This window comes from Alligator sinensis, unplaced genomic scaffold, assembly GCF_000455745.1.
Source record: "Alligator sinensis unplaced genomic scaffold, ASM45574v1 scaffold437_1, whole genome shotgun sequence".
Classification (NCBI taxonomy): domain Eukaryota; kingdom Metazoa; phylum Chordata; order Crocodylia; family Alligatoridae; genus Alligator; species Alligator sinensis.
This window is the reverse complement of record NW_005842176.1, coordinates 1,555,650-1,576,424: the sequence shown is the minus strand read 5'-3', so window position 1 is coordinate 1,576,424 and position 20,775 is coordinate 1,555,650. Positions and strand designations below refer to the sequence as shown.

The 20,775-nt window shown below is 50.5% G+C and overlaps 2 protein-coding genes across 3 annotated transcripts; both read left to right on the top strand.

Moving 5' to 3' along the window:
- The first annotated feature begins 3,708 nt into the window (after positions 1 to 3,708).
- Positions 3,709 to 9,998, top strand: CCDC86 (coiled-coil domain containing 86). The gene is made up of 4 exons (XM_006026032.3): positions 3,709 to 4,061; positions 4,407 to 4,536; positions 7,326 to 7,400; positions 8,252 to 9,998. Exons 1-4 carry the CDS (start codon positions 3,787 to 3,789, stop codon positions 8,369 to 8,371), a joined length of 600 nt encoding a protein of 199 aa, XP_006026094.1. The 5' UTR covers positions 3,709 to 3,786; the 3' UTR covers positions 8,372 to 9,998.
- A 723-nt stretch (positions 9,999 to 10,721) lies between these two features.
- On the top strand, positions 10,722 to 18,555 carry LOC102383708 (acyl-coenzyme A amino acid N-acyltransferase 2-like). 2 transcript variants are annotated; one of them, XM_006026031.3, is made up of 4 exons: positions 10,722 to 11,182; positions 14,769 to 15,256; positions 17,301 to 17,503; positions 17,857 to 18,555. In XM_006026031.3, the coding sequence occupies exons 2-4, from the start codon at positions 14,794 to 14,796 to the stop codon at positions 18,451 to 18,453; spliced, it is 1,263 nt and encodes a 420-aa protein (XP_006026093.1). In that variant the 5' UTR covers positions 10,722 to 11,182; positions 14,769 to 14,793; the 3' UTR covers positions 18,454 to 18,555. The 2 variants fall into 2 exon arrangements, with proteins under 2 accessions (XP_006026093.1, XP_006026092.1); XM_006026030.3 differs by lacking the exon at positions 10,722 to 11,182 and adding an exon at positions 12,685 to 13,219.
- The last annotated feature ends 2,220 nt before the right edge of the window (positions 18,556 to 20,775 follow it).

Below are 20,775 nucleotides of genomic sequence, written 5' to 3'. Positions count from 1 at the left end.
GCCCTTGAGAACCCCAGTGCCTCTCCCACCAATCTCCTCAATTCGTTGAAGTTGGCCCTCTTGAAGTCTAGGGCTACTGCCTTGCTGCAGGCCCTTGTCACCCTGCGCTGGATGATGAATTCCAGCAAGCGATGATCGCTATTACCCAGGTGGTCAAGGACCTGGAGCCCCCTTACCAGATCATCGCCTGTGGCCAGGACCAGGTCCAACAGGGCATTTCCTCTGGTGGGACTGTGCACCTCCTGGGTTAAGTGGAGGTCCTGTATCTCGGCCAGGAACCTCCTGGAACGGTCCAACCTGGCTGACTGCTCCTCCCAGCAGATGTCCGGGTAATTTAGATCACCCATGACAACTACATCCCTTGCCTTAAGTGCCTCTGCAAGCTGGCCCAAAAATTCCCGGTCCAGCTCCTCCCCTTGGTTGGGGGGTCTGTAGTAGACCCCTACCGTTAAATCCCTCTCCCCATGATCCCCTTGTATCTTGACCCAGAGCACTTCAGCTTGCCCCTCCTCTGACCCCATTTTGCTGGCAGAGGATGTGTATTGCTCTTTGACATAGAGCACCACACCCCCTGCCTTCCTTCCTTCCCTATCCCGCCTGTAGAGCCTATAGCCCCTAATGCTAACTGCACAGCCGTGGGATGAATCCCACCACGTTTCTGTGATCCCTACTATGTCTGGGTTTGAGCTGGCTATTCTGAGGGCGAGTTCCTCCTGTTTGTTCCCCATACTCCGAGCAATGGTATACAGGCATTTAAGGCCTTGCATAGCTGGGCCTCCCTAATGGGACACCGGAGTGAACTTTAACACTTGAAATGTCCCACTTGGAGCTGGGAAATAGGACTTAACCTTGGCTTCTTCTATTCCAAACCATCTCACTTTGAGAAAGATGGGAGCAAACTCTCACCCTGGAAATCTTCCCTGACCTCTCAAATTCCTCAGTTAGTCACTGCAGGGGTGAGATGAGGCTAAACTCCAACACTCAATCCACCTGTGATCCCTTCATGTCAAAGAACAGAACAGAGCTAACTCCAAAGGCCCTGATTTGACTAATGTCACACACACAGTCTGTAACAGAGCCAGGATTTGAACCTACTTCCCCAAGGTACAAAAATCAGTGTTTTCACCACAAGACTCCTTTTCAGGCCTGCCCACAGCCTCTTCCACAGTCTTCCAGTAGCACAGGCAAATAAGATGAACAGCAAAAGCAGAGGGACCTGTTGGATTGTGATCTAGAAGTTGTTCCATCCCTGTCTTCAGTCCAGCTTCTCTCACTCCTGCCTACACTTGTACCTGCAACGTTTTGATGATCAGTGGCAAAAAGATGGTAATGAGTAAGGGAAGGTGCCTCAGTTTAAAACTCTACATGTCCATTGGAGCAGAATGTAATAAACATAGAAATGTGGGTAGACAGGTAGCGAATCACCCAGTGTTAATATAATAAACATGCCAGACAGTTTACAATACTCTTCAAGCTTCTGTAATTGTACCCATGTAACATGGACAAGCATGTATATTGTGTCATTCATTTCTCACTGATTTCAGTATTAAAGGCACTGCTGAAATTGATTTTAGCATGATGGCTAGTTCTTGCATGGCTTAGCTGTTTGCTCCTTGCTAAGGCTCATTATCATGTTACTTAATGAGGTTGTCTTTAGCTAATTGCTTAGCTCAGTCTTGAGGCAGCCCAGAAAACAACCCCCCCACTGAAACAAACAGGGTTAACCTGATGTCCAGGCAAACTTTAGAAAAAATGTTTGATAGGATGCTGCTACTGCTGAGCACCTATCACCTTCTAAGTGCTCCACCAGGCTCTCCAGTGCCCAGACAAACACAGCCTGTTCCCACCATCCCACTTCTCCAATTCCTGACCACCTGCCCAAGCCCCCAGCCACTTCTGTGAAGCCCAGGCACCACAGAACTGGTCCTGACCATCTACCATTCCCACGTCCCCCAGCTCCTGCCAAGCTCGGTGGGCTGCCAGCAGCCCATACTGCATGGTACCAGCTACAGGCTCAGTCCTGACTGCTTGCTTATTAACAGCATAACATCCAGCTCATAAGCCATAGGTAGCTGAATCCTGAATCAGGCAGTTTCCTGCCTGCTAAACAGGCCTGCCATATGCAGTGTAGACTGTATAAGGCAGGGGTGCTCAACCTCCAGCCCCTGGGCCAAATGTGGCCTGCAGAGCCATGGAATCTAGCCCATGGGGCTCCCCACAGGTCAGAAAATTTGGCAGTGGAGGAGCGGTGGCAGAACTGCTACCCCTCCCTGCTGCCAAAATTGCAAACCCCACAAGTCAGAGGAGCCAGGTCATGCGCCCTCCCTATGCATAGCTGGTTCCCAGCAGGAGCACATTCCCTTCCTGCCCTACCCACAGGGCTGGGCCATGTCCCTTCCACCTGCGGGGCTGATTCGGGGCCAGGCCATGGTCCTTCCTGACAGTGGGGCCAGGTTAGGACTGGCCCAGGCCCCCTTCCACCATGCAGCTGGATCAGGACCAGGCTGCCACCCTCCCCACTCTGCGCAGCTTGATGGGGCCCCACTGGATCCAGCCCACGGAGAGATCAGGCACTGCCCATCCGGCCCACTGGTCAAAAAGTGTGAGCACCGCTGGTATAAGGAATCGCTGAAGGCAGGAAGCAGGGATTGTTCCCAACTGGATCGTTCACATGATGACCTTGACACATAGGCCATATTCAGCCTGCAGGCAATTCCATTCACCCCGCAAGCTTTCACCAGCATTTAGTTTGGCTTATCTGTCACCTTAAAAACCTTCCTCATTCTGCCCAGTACTGTACTACATCTCTCGGATCATAGATCATGGGACCAAAACGTATCATTTGGCTGATTCTCTTTTATCAACAACTACTGATGTTCTCAATATAACATATTTCAGAAGGCAAGTCTAATCTTTATCAGGTTCCAGCTTTCAAAGATTAACAGTCCCGGGACCTTCAGGCTTGTCATATTTTAGAATTGCATTCGCCTTCCTCCAAAATCCCTCCCGGAGCTCTGTGGTGTTAGGGTGGAGGTTACTCAGTTTTGTCGTTTCGTGGCTCACGTCCTGAAAGATCGTCGGATGGCCCAACCTCTCCCCCCACCCGGAGCCCCCACTTACGTCCATCACCCTGCTACTTCTGCTGACTGGTTCTTAAAAACAAGTTTGAAAATGGGAGGAAGTGAGGGGGGCTCTGGCCTGCAAGATCAATCCAGGCAGGAGGGAGGGGGCTAGTGTCTGTCCTGGGCACCGTCTGCCTTGTCTCGTTGGCCCAAAGCCGGCAAGAGGTGGGCCTCAGGGCCCTGCCCAGAGCTCAAGCCTTTGCCTCTTTCACCTCAGGCCTCTCTTGGGCATCACATTAGGCAATGATGGTGTTCCCCGCTGCCCTCCCCACTGACACCTGCCCTGCCATGTGACCAGGGCCTGCCCACGGCACTGGGGAAGGTCGCACCAGCCTGTAATGGGAGGCAGGGAGGCACGAGGGCATGGGCAGACCTCTGCCCCTCACAAACATGGCAGAGCTGAGGAGAGAAGGGCTGCGTGCCCCTCACAAACATGGCAGACGTAAGCGGAGGGACCCTTTTTGGTGCCACTCCCAAAACATGGCGGACGGGGACGGATCCTTTGCCGGTTGCCCTCATAAACATGGCGGCCACCATGCTAGTGCCCCTTAAAAACATGGCGCCTTGAGCATGCGTAGAAGAGCGGAGAGGCCGCGGTCGCGGTCGCGCCCATGACGTTAATGCCTGGCGCCTGCGGCCCGCAGCTCCACGTGGGCCCGGCAGCATGGAGTATCCCCGGCCTGCAGCGGCCCCGACGTTGCTCCGCAGGAGCCGGAGGATGCGGGGAGGGGAACCCGAGCATGGGCGGGCCCCGAAGGAGCCCTTGGCGGAGCAGATGAGTGGGGCAGTGACTGTCCCGGGAGAGGGCCCTGGCCCTGGCCCTGGCCCTGGCCCTGGCCCGCAGAGGAAGCAGCTGGCCAGGAAGGGGAAGGAGGCGATGGTGATCCCCAAGGGGAAGCCCAAATCCGGGCGGGTGTGGAAGGATCCCGGCAAGAAAAGGTGCGAGGGGGGAGCTGTGGGGGAGGAGGAGGAGGAGGGGGAGGCAGAGGGCTGCAGTGGTGTTGGGAGGGAGCCCGGGGAGGGGTAGTGTTGTCAAAGAGGGAAGCCGCCTTGCCTGGAGAAGGAGGAAGGGCTGGGGTGAGCATAGGGGGCTGTGTTAGGCTGGGCAGGTTCATCAGCGGTTTGAGGGGATCAGTATCTGTCCCGGTGAGACTTCCTTTGGTGCGTTAAAGTCGGCCTGACCCAGCAGCTTGGTTTGTCCTAAGCAGGAACCTGCCCCCCCTTCTGCCTTGAGGCCTGCCCTGTGCAAACGGGTAGGAATGCTTTCTCTTCCTCTGCCCTCAGGTTTTCCCAGATGACTCGGGACAAGCCCCTCCGTACTTCTTGGGAACGGAAGATGAAGGAGCGACAGGAGAAGCAGCTTGTCAAGGATTTTGCCAGGCAACTGCAGGAGGAAAAGCAGAGGGAGCGTGAGGTAACAGAACGGGGGACAGTACTGCATACTTGTTGCAGTTGTCTGTAGGCCCCCCAGTGCCATCGTGATGGTATTAAAGTAGTTCTGCGCAGAGGCCTATAAGGGTTAATGGACCCAAAGATCTCATGATCTCCTTGTGTTGCTCTCCTTATCTGTGACCAGGAACAGGAATTGCTAACATCTCCACCTGTGGTAACCAAGTACATTGGCTGTCCTGTCTCCATTCGTTCAGACAGAAAGCCTCCTAGACAAATGTTCTTCTCTGAGGCCAGAGAAGCCTCCCACCCCAGCTCCATCTCAAACTCGCCTCCATTATAACTCTAACTGAGGCATCATTTCTGATCTTGAAACTTTCTTTTCCTCCTCCATCCTCTCCTGTGTTCTCAACTATCTGCTGCCAACACCATGTTCTTGTGCAGTTCCATGTCAGTACCTGGCTCCCTTTTCTCCATCGCCTCCCTGTACTCCAGTTTTTTTTCTTCTCTTTTTTTTTTTTTCTCAGGAGATGCCACTTTTTATCCTCTGTTTTAAGAAATGAAAAGTCTTGTTTCAGGACACGTTTGGTCCCTGTGGTACCTTGCATTTGGAAAGGCTGTTTCATAATTTCCCATGGTATAAATTCTGGCTCTCTCTTTCCTTAAACATTGGGAGCCGGTGTAGGCAGAGATGGGAACCTGGACTGGGTGGACCGTAAGTCTGGTCTGGCATGGCAGTCTGTACATACAGAATACCAGTGCTCACTTTTCATGGGCTCGAAGAAACACAGTATTGTTTTCTCCATCCTTGAACAGCTCAGTTCTTTTCCCATTCAGTCTCTGATCTGACTGTAAGCATCCTTCTTAAAAACAAAACAAAACAAACACTTGGATGAATTCTAGAAAGGTTGGAAGAACTAGGATGATTTAGTCCGGAGAAGAGAAGACTGGAGGAGGTTTTGGATAAGTCTTCAAACGCATGAATGCCTTTTATATTATAATATAAATAGGCTGGTGATAGACTTCTGCTGTCTCCTGCAGCCACAGAGAAGCAGTAACTGTCTTAACTATAGCAAGGAAACTTAAGTTAGATATTAGGAATGGCTTTCTAAATATAAGGATGATTAAACACTGAAATCAATTACCTGGAGAGGCTGTGGAGTCTTCATCACTGAAAATGTTTAAGAGCAGGTTAGAAATAGTTTGATAGTTTCTAGGGTCGGAAGGGACCTGGGCAGATCATCTAGTCCGACCCCCTGCCATGGCAGGAAAGAGTACGGGGGGTCAAACGACCCCAGCAAGATGGTCATCTAACCTCCTCTTAAAAACCCCCAGGGTGGGAACCTGCACCACCTCACTTGGAAGCTGGTTCCAGACCCTAGCCTGTCCTGACCATGAAGTAGCGCCTCCTGATGTCCAACTTAAACCTTCCCTCCGCCAGCTTGTGACCGTTATTCCTGGTCACTCCTGGCGGCACCCGGGGGAACAGGGACAACATACTTGGATGAGTTGGTTTAGACAGGGATAATCCTCCCTTCAGCAGAGGTTGGGTGTACTGTTTTCCTAAGGGTACTTCCAGGCACACATTTCTATGATTCTAGGCTATTACGTGGATTTTTCCTTCCTCATTTAGCACTAGCCACTGTCTCTTATCCTTCACAACATGTGACTTTATCATATTGCTCTCTTGTGAAACTGCTGTTCCATTCCCTACAAGAAGTGGTATCAGTTATTTGGATCCTAGCAATTTACCTTTCCAGTGTAGGAGAAATCTGTGGCACAAAATCCGAGTAACTTATTTACATGCATGTCCTTGAACAATGAGGGTCACAAGTGTGCAGGCCAGATCCTTTCTTCATAGAAGCTTCAGCCCAACATCAGTTTGGTCCCAGGGTTCATCTGTTTCCTCAGAACTGAGCTAAGGAAGAAAGCAAAGTCTCTTGGTGCTCACAGCTCGCTTCATCTTTTTGACCACCAGAACCTTGCAGAGCCTAAAATTAACTGAGTAGTTTCAAGTGTTGGGAAAACAAAGAACTTGGACGACTGCAGCCGAGTCACCTGGTAGCATCTGCTAGGCACACTTTTGAGGAATTAAACTGTGGCACCTGCAAAAGCCCCACATGGTACAAAATGTAGTAGCCCATATGCTTGGCAACACAGGTCCTTTATATACAATTTATGCATAGATAGTCTCCACACTGGATCCAGAGTCCAAATCAAGGTGTCTGCCCTGCCATTTAGAGCTTTCCATGGGACTTCCCCTGAATAGCTGAGATCCACTGTTTCCACCCCACCCAGTGGCCATGACCTCCCACCACAGCTCCAGTCCACAGAAACCGCAAAACAATCACCTAGTGGGAGAATTCCCTGAATAAATCAGTCCAAATTTCCACAGCAAATGGCCCAAGACTGTAAAGCTCGCTGCCAGCTTTCCCTCAGGATGGCTCTCCGCATACAGATGCACTCAACAAATATTATTAGCAGCCAGTTACAGATCAGAGCCCTGATGTGCTTAGTGATGAACCAAAAGACTGCCTCAAACTTTTGCTTAATGAAGCTTTTTTTTTCTCTTCCATGCTGAGGAGTCCAGGAGAACATTTTTTGTCTTTAATCGGGAAAGGTGCCCAGTTATCATAGTGAAGAAGGTGCTCTCAAAATTTCTGAGACGAGGGTTTCTACTACTGTATTCCCTGCCTTCCCTGCACCTCATGGCCTCATCCATTTCATTTCAGGTCTCACCCATGTACTATGTCCTCCTTGGACTCTTCCCCACCAGGGTCTAAACATCATAATCTGTCTTTCCTATTTGTGCAGGCAAAGAAACAGCGCCGGGAAGAGAACTTGAAGCGACGCCTGGAAAATGAGCGCAAAGCAGAAATTGTGCAAGTGGTGAGTCCTGATATCTAATGCCTCCTTCAAGGGATGCCAAACGCTGATGCATGAGGGGGTAGACTTTGTCCCTAGGTAGCGCCTCTTCCCCCACCCCCTTTTCTTTTTCTCTTGTGTGTCCTTTGAGCATCATCTGCTGCCCCGGGAAAGCCTGACTTGTGTTTAAGGCACACAAATCAGATATTCCTAAATTGGTGGGCTCCACCTGGTTCCCTTGGCCTCTGTGATGAGACTCCAACTGTTGGCGCACATCACGGGCAGGAATAATAGAATGTAGAGGCACCAAGAGAGAAATCCAGCTGGGCACTGACAAACATTTCCTCCCTTTGGGAGCTAAACATGGGGAATAGTGTCCACTGGGGGTGGCAGGAGCCTCACTAATATAGAGCTCTGAACAGACTGTGGCAACCAACTTGTCCCTGGGATGTGGGACGTGCTGACTGCTGTACTTACTACAGCTACTTGAAAAGATTGCTTGGAAACAGTTCTTGTTTAGCTGAATGAAAGCTCAACTTTTTATAAAAACGTTCTAGGGGAAGCGCCTGTTTTTTGGCAGGAAATCTCTAACCAATTTTTATTTTGGGCGTGCCACCACAGGGTCTCAAGAGATGTGGTCCAATTGCCTCTTATCTCAGTTCTGTTCCCTGGGCTGAGCCCCTCTGCTAGGCTACATCACCCAGGAGGCACTTTGCCTATAATGTAGTGCTTCCCCCTCTTTACAAAAGGAAGCCCTGGTACATCATGGGAGATGCAGTGTGCCAGTGCTCCCATGCAGGTGGTTTGTCCCACATCATTGACATTCCTCTGTAGTCATGGCTTATGGACTTGTTCTTGCTCTCTCTCCACTCCAGATCCGGAATCCCCTGAAGCTGAAACGTGCAAAAAAGAAGCAGTTGCGTCGTATTGAGAAGCGGGACACGCTGGCCCTGCTGCAGAAGCACCAGGTGCAGCGCAAAGCAGCCAAGGAATGAAGCGGCACAGAGGGAGACAGCAGGGCAGGCATTTTTCTGGAGCCTGTCTGTCTCAGTGATGTTTTGCAGCTCTGCTGTCCTGCTCACCACCAGCTTATACCTCATGCTGAATGTTGGCCCCTATGGGTCTGAAATGTTGGCTGATGCATTATACTGGGGAGCTGGGATTTTCTTCCATAAATTGGGCAGGACACCCTCATGTAGGGCACTGGGAACAAGCCTCTGCCTCAGGGCTTGGAGAACTGAGCCGTCATATAAACTACTGACACAGTGGCTGGTGGGGAGCCTTAGCTTTATGAATCCTCTTGAGCTTTGAGTGTTCTCCTTTGTTTTCAAATTAGAGACCAATAGTACAGGACCAGGGATGTGTGCCCCTCTCTTTGAGTTTGCCTTAGTGAATGCTTTGTGCTATTCACAGAAGATTTAAAATTGCCTTCTAGGCTTCATTGTCATGACCTGCCAGTGCTTTGGGCCTCTGTGATTCTCTTCAGTTTTTTTTTTAGTGGACTTTCACTTTGCTTTCAGGCAATAGGTCTGATGTCCCTTCTCACCTCAGTTCTTGCGTTTGTCACCTCCCGGCACTTGTGTATTTGAGATGAGATCCTTGCCATCGCAAGATGTCAGCTTCTGTGCTGCAGTGGACAAGAAGCCCAGCCACTAAATGAGATGGTGGGCTTTTTCCTTTGGCGGTTCTTCCTCACTGGAAATTAGCCTGAAATGACTCTCCACCTTGTTGTGAAGGGTTTAAAGAAAGAGCTGGTGGGTGGTGATTGGGTGGGATTGTATGTGTGAAACAGCTTTGTGGGTCCCTGAGATGAACCAGAATGGAAGCTACTGAAAAAATAGCTTCTGCACTCCTTTTCATTCAGAAAATTCTGAGGTGTCAGATATAGGTGTGTATTATGGTAAGATGGAGTGTTTAAAGGGCCCTTTCTTTAAGACAAAGTCACTGAGGAGAAGTTGAGAATGATGGGAGGGAAGGGGATAAACTAAGAAAACCTATGGGGTGGGATTGGGGAACCTCAGTGTAAAGGATGAACTGCAGGGGTAGGAGGGAGGCTTGGTGAGCTATAAAGAAATACCTGGATGGAACGGGATTGTAGGGGAAGGGAAATTTTGGGACAGGTGAATAAGAGTGTGCACAAGGGATTGCATGGATTGAGCAAGTTGTAGCTGTTTCTGAGGCTGCTCCAACCTGTGGGTTCATTCATAGCTTGCAGAATAATGGGGTACGAACCTTTTTGGTTAATACATGCTTGTGTTCCTTGTGGACAAATTCTGGGCACAGCCCAGTTTGAGAGACCCCAGCACAGCTATTATTCCAGAGCCATGAATTTTGCCCCTGTGTAAGTTAACACCATGGCTATCTTGGAAATCATTCTCAGCACAGCCCCACCAATTGACTTTCCAACACAGCCCAAAAGGGAGGTGGAATACTTCAGGGCCTGACCCTGGATTGAAGTCTGGTTGCGGTATGTGCTGTATGCACAAAATTGCCCTTTGGCTGTGAAGCTCTGACAGTCCTCATAGACAAAGCGGGGAAATGAGGGGGTAGACAAAGACTGTATCCTAGTTACCCAGTCCAGTGGTCTGTCTATTAAATGTTTGCTGACCCCACCCCCATCAAGAGCTGTCTGTCTCTCTCTGCCTCAGCTTACCTTCAGTAACAACTCCCATCCATGCTTACCACTTTATGCAGGTTAGCAGGGCAGGGAGTCCAGCGTGACATCAGGGTGCTTGCCTTTCCCAGGTGTTTTATTTCCCTTGGTAATGGGCATAAGTATTAATCCCTGGGTGAATGGAGACATACAGTCAACAGGGAGGGGCCAGGACCATGGTTGAGGGTGTGTTGCACAGCCTTGAACTTTACCCAGTGAACTGTTGCTTGCAGTACTGGTTAATTGCTCTGTTACACCCAGTGTGTTGGAAGAGGCAGACCAAGTCCTAGGCTCTGAAACACAAGCTGTGAGGCCTTTGGGTCAAGCAGCATGCTTGAGCAGGTGGCCCATGGCTGAGCCTGCATTTGCAGGGGTAAACACTTGGGATGGCTAAGTTAAGACAGGGCTGTCTGATTTATAAATTACGGGGGGTGGGGGCAGGGCACGCCAGCAGAGGCTAGGGCCCTGGGAGCCACATGCCCCCCTCTGCTGCACCATGTGCCTTGACTCACCCTTAGCTACTGTGCTGTGCTCTGACACTTACAGGCTGCAGGCTCCCCTGGTACTGCAGGTTGTGCCACATTGTATCACTGCCCCCTGGGTCAGGGGCAGAAAGGAAACTAGAGGAAGGGGGAGCCTGGGGGGAGGAAATGTTAGTCAGGAATTACATGCATTAGAAGAGTTGTAGGGAGCCCGTGGCTGAGATAGCAGGGAGGCTTGTGTCAGGAGTGAGAGGCACCAAAACAGCTGTGGTGGGAGCTCAAAATTAAGATTGGAGGGCTGTGGGTCAGGACTGAGACACTATTGTAACGGTAGGTTTGGATTGGAGCCCTTAGCAGAGCTAGGAAGGAGACTGGGGGATGGTTTGAGGTTCACTGACACCTCAGTCAAGCTGAAGTGGCCTCTGGTTCATAGAAAGCTCCACCTCTGATTATCACTTGGGATTAATGATTATCTCAGTTTGCAAGTGCATGCAGATTGTGTGGGACTGTGGTGCAGAGCAAGATATAAAGAAACACTTGGGGCTCTCCTTTCACACACCTTTCACATGCTCCAGCGAGAGGGAGGGGAGAAGGGGGCTGCTGCTGCCTTGTTTTTACAACAGAACCTGGAGATTTCAAGCAAACAGCCCAACTACATCCCTTCCTTTACGGTAAGAAAGGAGAGACTTGATCTTCCTGGGCAGAGGGAATCAGGTTTACCTATGACAAGGAGGTTTGGAGTCCTTCTTCCTTGGTACTGGAGCCCCTGGGGTCTGGAGCTGCTGAGATCTAGGCCTAGAATGAGGCTGGAAAAAGAGCAGGCAGAGGGGATTTGCAGATCAGCCTTTCCTTTCCACTGGCCCAAGCTTCTGTGCAGGCCTTGGGGCATCTTGTACTATATACAAGCTGGTAAAGGTGGATGTAGCACAAGCTCCACACCTGTGGGAGCATCTCCCTTATCTGGGGCATTTCACTACGTAGCAACAGCCTGGCGACAGGTGAGGGAAAAGGGTGTCTCATGCCCATGGGCCCAGGCATGGGTGACACAAGCAGTCATGTGTCAGGTGTGTGAAATCACAAGGCCTAAAATGGGTACAGCTCTGGTATCGCAAGCTGGGATAGTGGGGGTTGTGGTGCGAGTGGAAGAGGAAGGAGGCTGCTGTGTAAACTGGCTGACCTCAGCCTGAAGAAGGATTTTTCAAAGGAAATTGTTCTAGTATGACTTTGGGACATAGGCGAATTTGGTTCAATTCCCACCACTCTCTGATTTGCTGTATAACTTTGGGCAAGTCACTTAGGCCTAGAACCACAGTGCTTTAATGATGAACTTGAAGGCACCTGGCTGCCCGAGTAGACCTCACCGGCCAGCATTGAAGGCACCAGCACTTGAGGAAATCTCTCTCAGGCACCTAAGGGCTTTAGGGGCTAGGCTGGGCACTTAAGGCTTCTCCCAGACTGAGGTAGGATATAGGTACCTCAATCCTGTGTCATGCACCTAAATCCTTTAGAGTGACCTTGACTTTGTGCTTCAGTTTCCCTATCTGTACAATGGGAATAACAGCCCTCCTCCCTCACAGGTACTTTGAGAGGATAAACACATTAACGATCCTAAGGGGATTAGATCCTCTGGTGATGGGTGGGGGGGTCTTGCGTCCCCTGCATCTTTTTGCCAGGGATCTGCCCCCTGGTTGCAGAGAGCTGTGGGTCAGCAGACTGAACGCACCCCTGCCCGAGGAGGCATTTCTCAAGCTGGTCTCAAGGTCACAGGACCATGGGAGCTGTAAGACGCACTGCTGAGCAGAACCTTGGAAAGGGCAAGGCAGGGCTGAGTAGGCCGCTGCTGATGTCTTCGTTACAGAGCACTCAAAACCCTGTCAGCTAAATAATTTAAAAGGGTCCAAATAATTCCCCATACACCAAGCGAAAGGATCAGGACATCTGCTCCATCTCTCATGAATGCTTAGGCAGCCACATTCTTTGGGTAAATCTGATGTCTTTTACTAGACCAACTAAAATAGTTGGATGTATAGTTGGAATATATTTTTTTCAACTATTTTACTTGGTCTAGTAAAAGACATTGGATTTACCCAAAGAACCTGGCCTGCTTATGTCCTTAGACCAACATGGCTACAACCTATACTTGTGAACACTTAGGCACTAAGCAGCTGCGGGAAAGGAAGGAGCTGAAGGACTGGGGCTGGTAATTCAGGTTTAGCTGCTGGCTCAGGGCCTGTTGGCCTAAGGCTTTTTCTTTTCCCTGAGACACGGAGGTGGGCCTGGCTATGTGGAGCCAGAATTTGGCAAGCAGGGAAGGGAAGCAGGCAGACACTTGTTCTGGCTGTGGCATTCTTGTGATTTCTGCAGCCAGCTCCAGCAGCTCTGGAGGAAGCCGACAGGACGAGGTCTTGCCCGGATCTGCTTTGGGCTGCTGCACAAGGCTGGAGATCTGCTCTGCTGGGTGTTTTCATTCCCTGTTTAAACATAGATGGGCACCTGCTGGTGCTGGAACAGTTGCCCGAGAGGGAGGAGTGTGTTTGCAACATGACCCCGACATGGTCAGATGACAAAGGTCCATCCCCATTCCCCGCCTCTGCCTGCCTGTTGTGCTGCTGATGGGGTCTGTGGGGAGCAGCAGGGTTTGTAAATGAACAGCAGCAGACCTGCAGCCACTTTCCCTGCCTGCACGGTCTGTGGGCAGGACCCAGGAGGTACCCCAGCTCCTATGCACTGGCACTGATCAAGGAGGAGGGACGGGGGGAGGAGGGCCCTGCTGGAGAATAACTCTGAAGGTCTCGAAAGAAAAAACGCTGGTGATCTTGAGAAGCAAGGGTGTTTAAGGGAGCTGTAGAGGATCCTTGATGCTGAGGGCAGTGGGGAAGGGAGCCTGAGTGCCAGGGAAGAGGCATACGTGCTTTGGGTGGCAGAGGAAAGGCAAGGTTGCTAAGGGTACTATTGAGAGATGCTGGGTTTTTGGTTGTAGCCACGTTGGTCTAAGGCAGAGCTTTCCAAACTGTGTGCCGCGACACATTAGTGTGTCGGCAGCAGTGTGTAGGTGTGTCGCGTGAAATGCAGAAAATTTTGCAGAAGGGCACCGCGGAGCTCCCTTACTCGTATCTGCTTCCCTTGGCCCCTCCCCCGGAACTGAATTACTGTGTTGCGAAATGATGCACCTCTAAAAAGTGTGTCACCAACATGAAAAGTTTGGAAAGCTCTGGTCTAAGGACATAGGCAGGCAGGGGTCCTTGAGCAGAGGGGATATCTTTTATTAGACCAACTGAATAGTTGGAAAACAGTTCTTGGCAAGCTTTTGGGCGCAGTCACCCTTCTTCAGGCATAGAGAGTTTCTGCTGTTCTGAGACTCCAAGAAATTAGAGAAGCTAAAAGTGTGGCAGGATGTTAGTGAGAATGTAAATAGGTAGAAATTAGAAAGACAAAAGGTGAAGCGGAGGGGGAAGAGGAAGGGGAAGAGATGCTGGTGTTCCAGGCAGGATGGCTTGCCCTGTCTTCCCTGCGCTTAAGAGCTCGTCCAAGTGCCCCTGAAATGCACTCAAAGGGCCCTTCACAAGGACAGAAATTCCTTCTACAGCCACACACCCTGCCACAGGGTAGCTGTTAGGAGCAAAGAAAACCACCACGATAATGCTGGTCCAGCTGGTTTTACTGTACCTGGCAGTCCCCTTCATCCAGGTCTTGGATGACTTGGTGTAGTTGAGGGTGGAGATGTGTCCACTGCACTGTGGGGAGGCACCCCTGCAAGAATATACTATAGCTTCCTAGCGGGTGGATCTTGGCTACATAATTTATGGTGATGAGGGATTGCTCTCAGGCTCTTCCTCTAGCTTCTCCCTATGGCCTTTTGGCCAGGGGGCAAGCAAGACTAGGGGGCATTTGAACCCCAAGGCCTCTGGGCATGGGGCTTGCATGTAGGATGCCTGCCATAGATATGGAAATATCTGAAGCCCCAGGCTGAAGAGTCTGGGAGGAAGGATACTGGCCAGTGGTAGCACCATGCACACTTGAACAATTGAGTTCTGCTCAGCTGATAGAATTCAAAACTGATTTGGCTGATTTGGCCTAAAACACAAAATTATTTAAAAAAAAAAAAAAAAAAAAAAAAAAAAAAAAAAAAGACAGATGAGACTGCTGCAATATCCCCTACCACTTCAAAGCTGTCCTAGCTTCTCCCACTGCTAACACGTCCATATCCATTTGCTCTGTCTGCCCTCCTCCCCTGCCCCCTGAATCCCCCTTTCTCAGGTCTTGAGTCCAGTTTCCGTCCATCATGATCCAGCTCACGGTCACCCCCAAAACTTCTCTGGCTGACCAGCCAGTGAAGATCCATGTCTCCGGCCTAGCCCCGGGGCTGCTGGTGACTCTGCAGTCATCCCTGACAGATGAGAGGGGTATAACGTTCCAGGCCAGAGCCTTGTACCGGGCAGATGAAGCTGGGCAGGTGGATTTTGAGAAGGCTGCTGCCCTGGGCGGCGACTATGCAGGCGTGTGGCCCATGGGCCTCTTCTGGTTCCTCAAGCCGGAGAAGCTGTTCCAGCGGCTAATTAAAAAGGATGTGATGGGCAGCCCCTTCCAGGTCCGAATTGATCTCTTCGACTCCTTTCTCCTGATGCCTCAAGTCCAGACAGAGCCTGTGGCCAGTTGCACTGTGGAGAGGTGGTATGTGACCCCTGGCACACAGCGCATCCCAATCAAGGAGGGCAGAGTCCGAGGGACCCTTTTCCTGCCGCCAGGTGAGAAAACTGCACCATTGTGTCCTTTCCTCCCCCTTTCCCAGGAATCTTTTGGGGAACTTCTTCCCTCCCAGTTCTTTGGCTTCTCCACTCTCCTCCTTCCCCTATACAGGCCCTTTGTGCCTCTTTCTCTCCACCTCCACTTACCATCCCAAAGGATCAAACTCCCCACCCCTACCCCAGGGCTGACCCACATTGGGTAAAGGGTAAAGCCACTGTCCCTGACTCCTACAGTGACAGAGGGTTAGCAATCTGCCAACATGTCAGCCTTTGTATTCCATGTAAGGAAGACTGGTCCCCAGTCCCTGACTGTCTTTGATGCCTGCTGAAGCTTCCTCCCTGATCCCAGCTGCTTGGTGTTTCACAGTCTGAAGGTTAATCAAACCAGGCTGGGTCTATACAATCCTTAGGTGTAGTAAGGCTGGGGAGTTGTGTCAAAACTCAGGGAAACCCAAACGGTTGGTTCATCATCTGGCAGAAACTGCAAATTCTTCAGTTCTAGGTGGAGGATGTTCATCATTGCTTTGAGCATACAGACACCTTGGTCTGTGCCTCTGCAGGGGGCATAATCTCTTTCAACCAGGAACTTTGCTTTAAAGCAGGTCAAGGCTTATTGCAACCCCATATAGAGAATATTCCCAGAAGTTCAGGGCCAATAAATAACCTTCCCAATTAGTCCCTGAAATAAGAGCCTGGTCAGCTTTAGGAGATTCATAGATTTCATAGACATTAGGGTCTGGAAGAGACCTCATAGTTTCTAGGGTCAGAAGGGACCTGAACAGATGATCAACTCCAAACCCCTGCCCTGGGCAGGATTGAGTGCTGAGACCATAATATCCCAGCCAGATATCTGTCCAACCTCCTCTTGAAGAGCCCTAAGGTAGGGGAAAGCACCACCTCCCTTGGGAGCCCATTCCAGAGCCTGGCAGCCCTAACTGTAAAGTAATGCCTCCTGATATCAGGTCTGCATCTACTCTCAATCAATTTGCAGCCATTATTCCTTATTATCCCAGCTGGTGCCCAGGGCAACAGAGCCTCATCTATTTTTCACTGGTCTCCCCTGGTGAGCTTATAGATGGCCACCAGCTCTCCTCTCATAAAGCAGCATCATTGAGTCCATCCCCGCTACCATAGTAGGAAGTCTGCTGGGGTCAAATGATCCCAGCAAGATAAGCATTCAATCTCTTCCAGACCCTGGACACCTGGACTGTAAAGAAGTTTTTCCTTATGTCCAGTCTAAATCGGCCTTCCAGAAATTTGTGTCCATTAGACCTTGTTATCCTTTGGCGGGGCCTGGTGAACAACTGTTCTCCCAGATCCTGGTGCACACCCCTCATAGACTTATAGGCAGCCACCAAGTCCCCACTGAACCTTCTCTTCTCCAGGCTGAAGAGTCCCATGTCCCTCAGCCTCTCCTCGTAAGGCTTGCTATCTTGGCCTTTGATCATATGGGTGGATCTCCTTTGGACTCTCTCAAGCTTATCCACATACATCCTGAAGTGGGGGGCCCAAAACTGGATGCAGTACTCCAGCTGCAGCCTCACTAAAGCTGAGTAAAGCAGGAGGATGACATCCCTGGTTTTGCTTGAGATGCCTCGGTGGATGCATGCCAGAATTTGATTTGCTTTGCCAGCTATGAAATCACACTGGTGGCTTACATTCAAAATTTGCAACTGGCTTAAATACTGTGAGAGGAAGGGAGGGAAGGAGGAAAGTTGGTTCTCTGGATTCTGCTTTGTGGCTTCACAGCTTGAAGAAGTTGCATTTTCAAGCTTGTTTTATTTTCTTCAAGCCCTGGGACTAAAAACTTACTTAAATTCTAAATGCTGAAATTCTCAGGAGCTGGGGCTTTGAGGAAAATGCTGTATGTCCTGAGATGGATTATCAAACCATGCGAGCTGTCAATTGTCCCCTCCTGCTGGGTCCCCAGTAAGACCTCTCCTTCAGTGGAGGGTTGGTTTGCAGCCTTAAGACCCATAATAGCCCAGATAAGGATGGTTGTCTGACCTTTGTCCCCAATGCTTCTGTCCCTTGTTCTTTTCAGGGCCAGGCCCGTTTCCAGGGGTCATTGACATGTTTGGTGGTGCAGGGGGGCTCATTGAGTTCCGAGCCAGTCTCTTAGCCAGTCGGGGCTTTGCAGTCCTGGCCGTGGCTTTCTTTGCCTATGATGACCTGCCCTTGGTGCTGAAGGAGGTGGATCTGGAGTATTTTGAGGAAGCCACCAACCTACTCTTGAAGCACCCCAAGGTATGTCCCATGTCACGGACTAGCACCCCCTGAGCCCCACCACTGAGCTACCTTAAGGAACTCCTCCAGACTCCCACTTCTATGTTTGATTGCTCTCTCTGGTGGGAAGGGAAAGGCTGGGCACTGCAGACTCCCCCTAACTGGGCAATGCAGGCTCCTCCCCCTCCCCTGATGTGCCAGTTCCCTCTGCTGTGGTAGGCAGGGCTGGGCAGTGTGGGTTCTGCTCCATCCCTGGTGTCACAGCATCCCCTGCAGGCCCTTTCTTTTCCCATTAACTGCTGGGTCTGAATCACAGATTCACAGCCCAGCAGCAAGGCATAGTTCTAATATGGCACCTCATGGGTTTCTTTCAGGTAAGAGGCCCAGGCATTGGAGTGATCGGGGTGTCCCAAGGTGGCATGGTTGTGCTGTCCATGGCAACCTTCCTAGAGCAGGTTGTGGCTGCTGTTTGGATCAATGGTGCATCATGTATGTATGGCCCCTCCTTGCGCTACCGGGACATCTACATCCCCGCGGTCCCCTACATTCCTGAGAGGCTCATCATCACAGAAATGGGAGCCCTGGACAACTACCATGTCTTCGGGGACCCTCGTGACCCAGCTCATGCAGCCTCTGCAATTCCTGTGGAGAAAGCCAAGGGGGAGGTGCTCTTTGTGGTGGGGGAAGCTGACCGCAACTTTAACAGCAAGCTATTTGCTGAGTTGGCAATTGAAAGGATGAAGAAGCATGGGAAGAAGAACTACACCCTGCTTTCCTATCCAGGGGCTGGGCACCTAATTGAGCCACCAGGGTCTCCCCTATGCAGCATCTCAGTGATTCGTGGGAATCCCAAGCCTGTGCACTGGGGGGGTGAGCCGGAGGCCCATGCCAAGGCCCAAGAGCATTCTTGGGAGGAGATTATAAAGTTCCTGAAGCTTCATCTTGGATCCTCTGGAACCGGTAACCTGTAATAGCTACAGGAATGTGCTCAGGCAAGCTCTCCCTGCTGCCAGGGGCTGGGGTCTTCTCCCCCACACTCACACCTGATTAAACCAATAAATAATGAAAAGAGAGAGAGAATCTGAAGGGTCTACATTGGAGAGTGGGAAGGCAAGAGTGGCACACATATGAACAGGAAGGAAGGCTTATTTGTGGTTAAGGTACAGGGCTGGGATTCAGGAGGCCATGACTGCACCCTCCAGGCTTGCTACTGTGTTGTGTGGGTGTGTCTTCACCTCTCTGTGATTTGGTCCCTGGCTCTCCAGCATGATCGCCATTGCTGCCCATTACAGGCTCTTCAGTGAAACAGCTCATACAATACCTGCTGCTGTGGGGCCTAGTTTGAGTCACAAAAGGTGTCATTTAGGGACAGGTACAGCTTTGTAGGGAGAAGGAAATGGATGGCCTGACAGCTTTCTCTCTTTCCATGGTTGCTGTCAGCAGAGCCCCCATTGAAAACATCATGTGTGGTAGCAGAAATACTTTTTCTACTGATTTGGCAGCTCCTTGAAGATTAGCTGAGCTAGCAGAAGCCCTCTTCTGTCTCTAGTATGTCCACACCTGGATATTTCGCATCTTCTTCAGCCTCTTCCAGCCTGCTGGATTTAGTGGGATTCTGCTCTGAGCGTGGTCAGTGGAACCCAGAGAAACCTCCTGATCCTGCCAGATCCCAAACTGGTGTGAGCCTGAGCTGAGCTATGGACCTGTGGCCATACCAGTGTTCCCCTCCAAGGTATACTCAGGCCAATCCAAGGTCTATGCTGAAAAGTTGAGCATTTCTCCCCATCCTCTCTCATCTCAGAACAATCCTCTTATACAGAACTTGAATAAACATAGATGATTTCAGTCCCCAGTGTCCTCAAAGGCATCTCCCCTCTGAAGGTATCAGGTGGAAATTCCCTCTCAATCCAACATCTCCAGACCATCAAGGGGCCCCTTGTGCAGGAAGCTGTGAGAGTTTTCCTTCACAGCAACCTCACTCCATTCTCCTCATCTCAAGAGCCCTGTAGATGACCCTGCTGCTCAGCTCCTTCCCTGGCTCAACTCCCGTTCCTCATCCCCTTCCTAATTTGTTCTGCCTTTTCCTCTAAAGCACCTGAGAGCTTACAGTGTCTCGGCTGCCCCCCACCTCCCACCTAGTTGCCTTGTCACTGGCATCCTGGGCCCCTTAGGCATGGCTCCTGTAATGTTTGGGAAACCGCCTACCTGGTAACCATGGTTACTGCTGCTGCATAATTTTGAAACTCACTACGTGGTTGCTATGCCCCCTCCTCGCATCCATCTTGTTGCTATGGCCCCCCTTCTCGCAGCGTTCTGGAATCCTTCCAGCTCGTTGTCATGGGCTGTCACTGCCACGGACCTGGATCGTCCTTCTGCATCGTGGTTCAAATGAGCATGCAGCAGCTATTCAGTGAGCATAAACTCAGTGTTACCTTGACTCATGCTATCAGCTAATAATCGGACTGGCCAATAGTGCAGAGTTAAACACAAATCTAAAGTGTATTTCGGTCCTACTCCTTTTTTATATACATTAGAAGTGCTTGCATCAAGCCCACATCATTGCCCACACATGGTCAACCAGATTTGGTGCCATACACTTACAAGTTCCTGAGCAAAGAACTTATTTAATTACAGCGTTCCTACATAAATTCCCAGGTACATACTGGCTTTGGGCTGTACAATCCTGTACATTTCTCTTATCTACTGTGGCGGTTTATGCTTATTCTGTCTATCCCATGATGCTGTGGCCCAGACCTGAAATGTTGTGATGCACTCTGCTGCCATCCAGAACTTCAGACTTACTGCTCCTGACACGCGTTATGGCCTACAGCAAACAAATCTCTGTTAAAAATATGCTGGACACCTCCAGCAAGACTGCCAGCTGATTGGGTTGATCTCCAAATGATCCCTCCAGTTGTAGAGGGAGATTTTGTTATCCCGCCTACATTTTGGGTGAAGGTAGTCATTCTTGGAGGGAGGAGTTTCATCTTTGTTCACCAGATTTTTGGCCCTGGAGATCTGGTCAATCCTCCAAAATCATTCAGAAACCTCAGCTGGAGCAGACAGCAGGTTTTGCTCTCTACCCTCCCAATCCTGCAAAGTGATAAATGTACTGATTAACCATTAACAAGCAAGTCATCCCTGTTCACAGCCTTGAAGTTAAGCACTTACTTAAGTGGCTAGTTTAATCCTGTCCTGTGCAGGGGTTTTCCATAGTCAACCTAACATGGGTGCACTGTGACTCTCAGTCTTGTAAACAATTTCCAGATGAGATTGAATGTGTTTTGGTTGGC

What these genes read in the sequence shown, in the direction of transcription:
- CCDC86 (XM_006026032.3), top strand. Translation starts at nt 3,787, where the DNA reads ATGGAGTATCCCCGGCCTGCAGCGGCCCCGACGTTGCTCCGCAGGAGC. An exon ending in AAGGATCCCGGCAAGAAAAG is followed by an intron (nt 4,062 to 4,406) that starts GTGCGAGGGGGG and finishes CTCTGCCCTCAG; the next exon opens with GTTTTCCCAGATGACTCGGG. An exon ending in AAAAGCAGAGGGAGCGTGAG is followed by an intron (nt 4,537 to 7,325) that starts GTAACAGAACGG and finishes CTATTTGTGCAG; the next exon opens with GCAAAGAAACAGCGCCGGGA.
- LOC102383708 (XM_006026031.3), top strand. Translation starts at nt 14,794, where the DNA reads ATGATCCAGCTCACGGTCACCCCCAAAACTTCTCTGGCTGACCAGCCA. An exon ending in GACCCTTTTCCTGCCGCCAG is followed by an intron (nt 15,257 to 17,300) that starts GTGAGAAAACTG and finishes TGTTCTTTTCAG; the next exon opens with GGCCAGGCCCGTTTCCAGGG. An exon ending in TACTCTTGAAGCACCCCAAG is followed by an intron (nt 17,504 to 17,856) that starts GTATGTCCCATG and finishes GGTTTCTTTCAG; the next exon opens with GTAAGAGGCCCAGGCATTGG.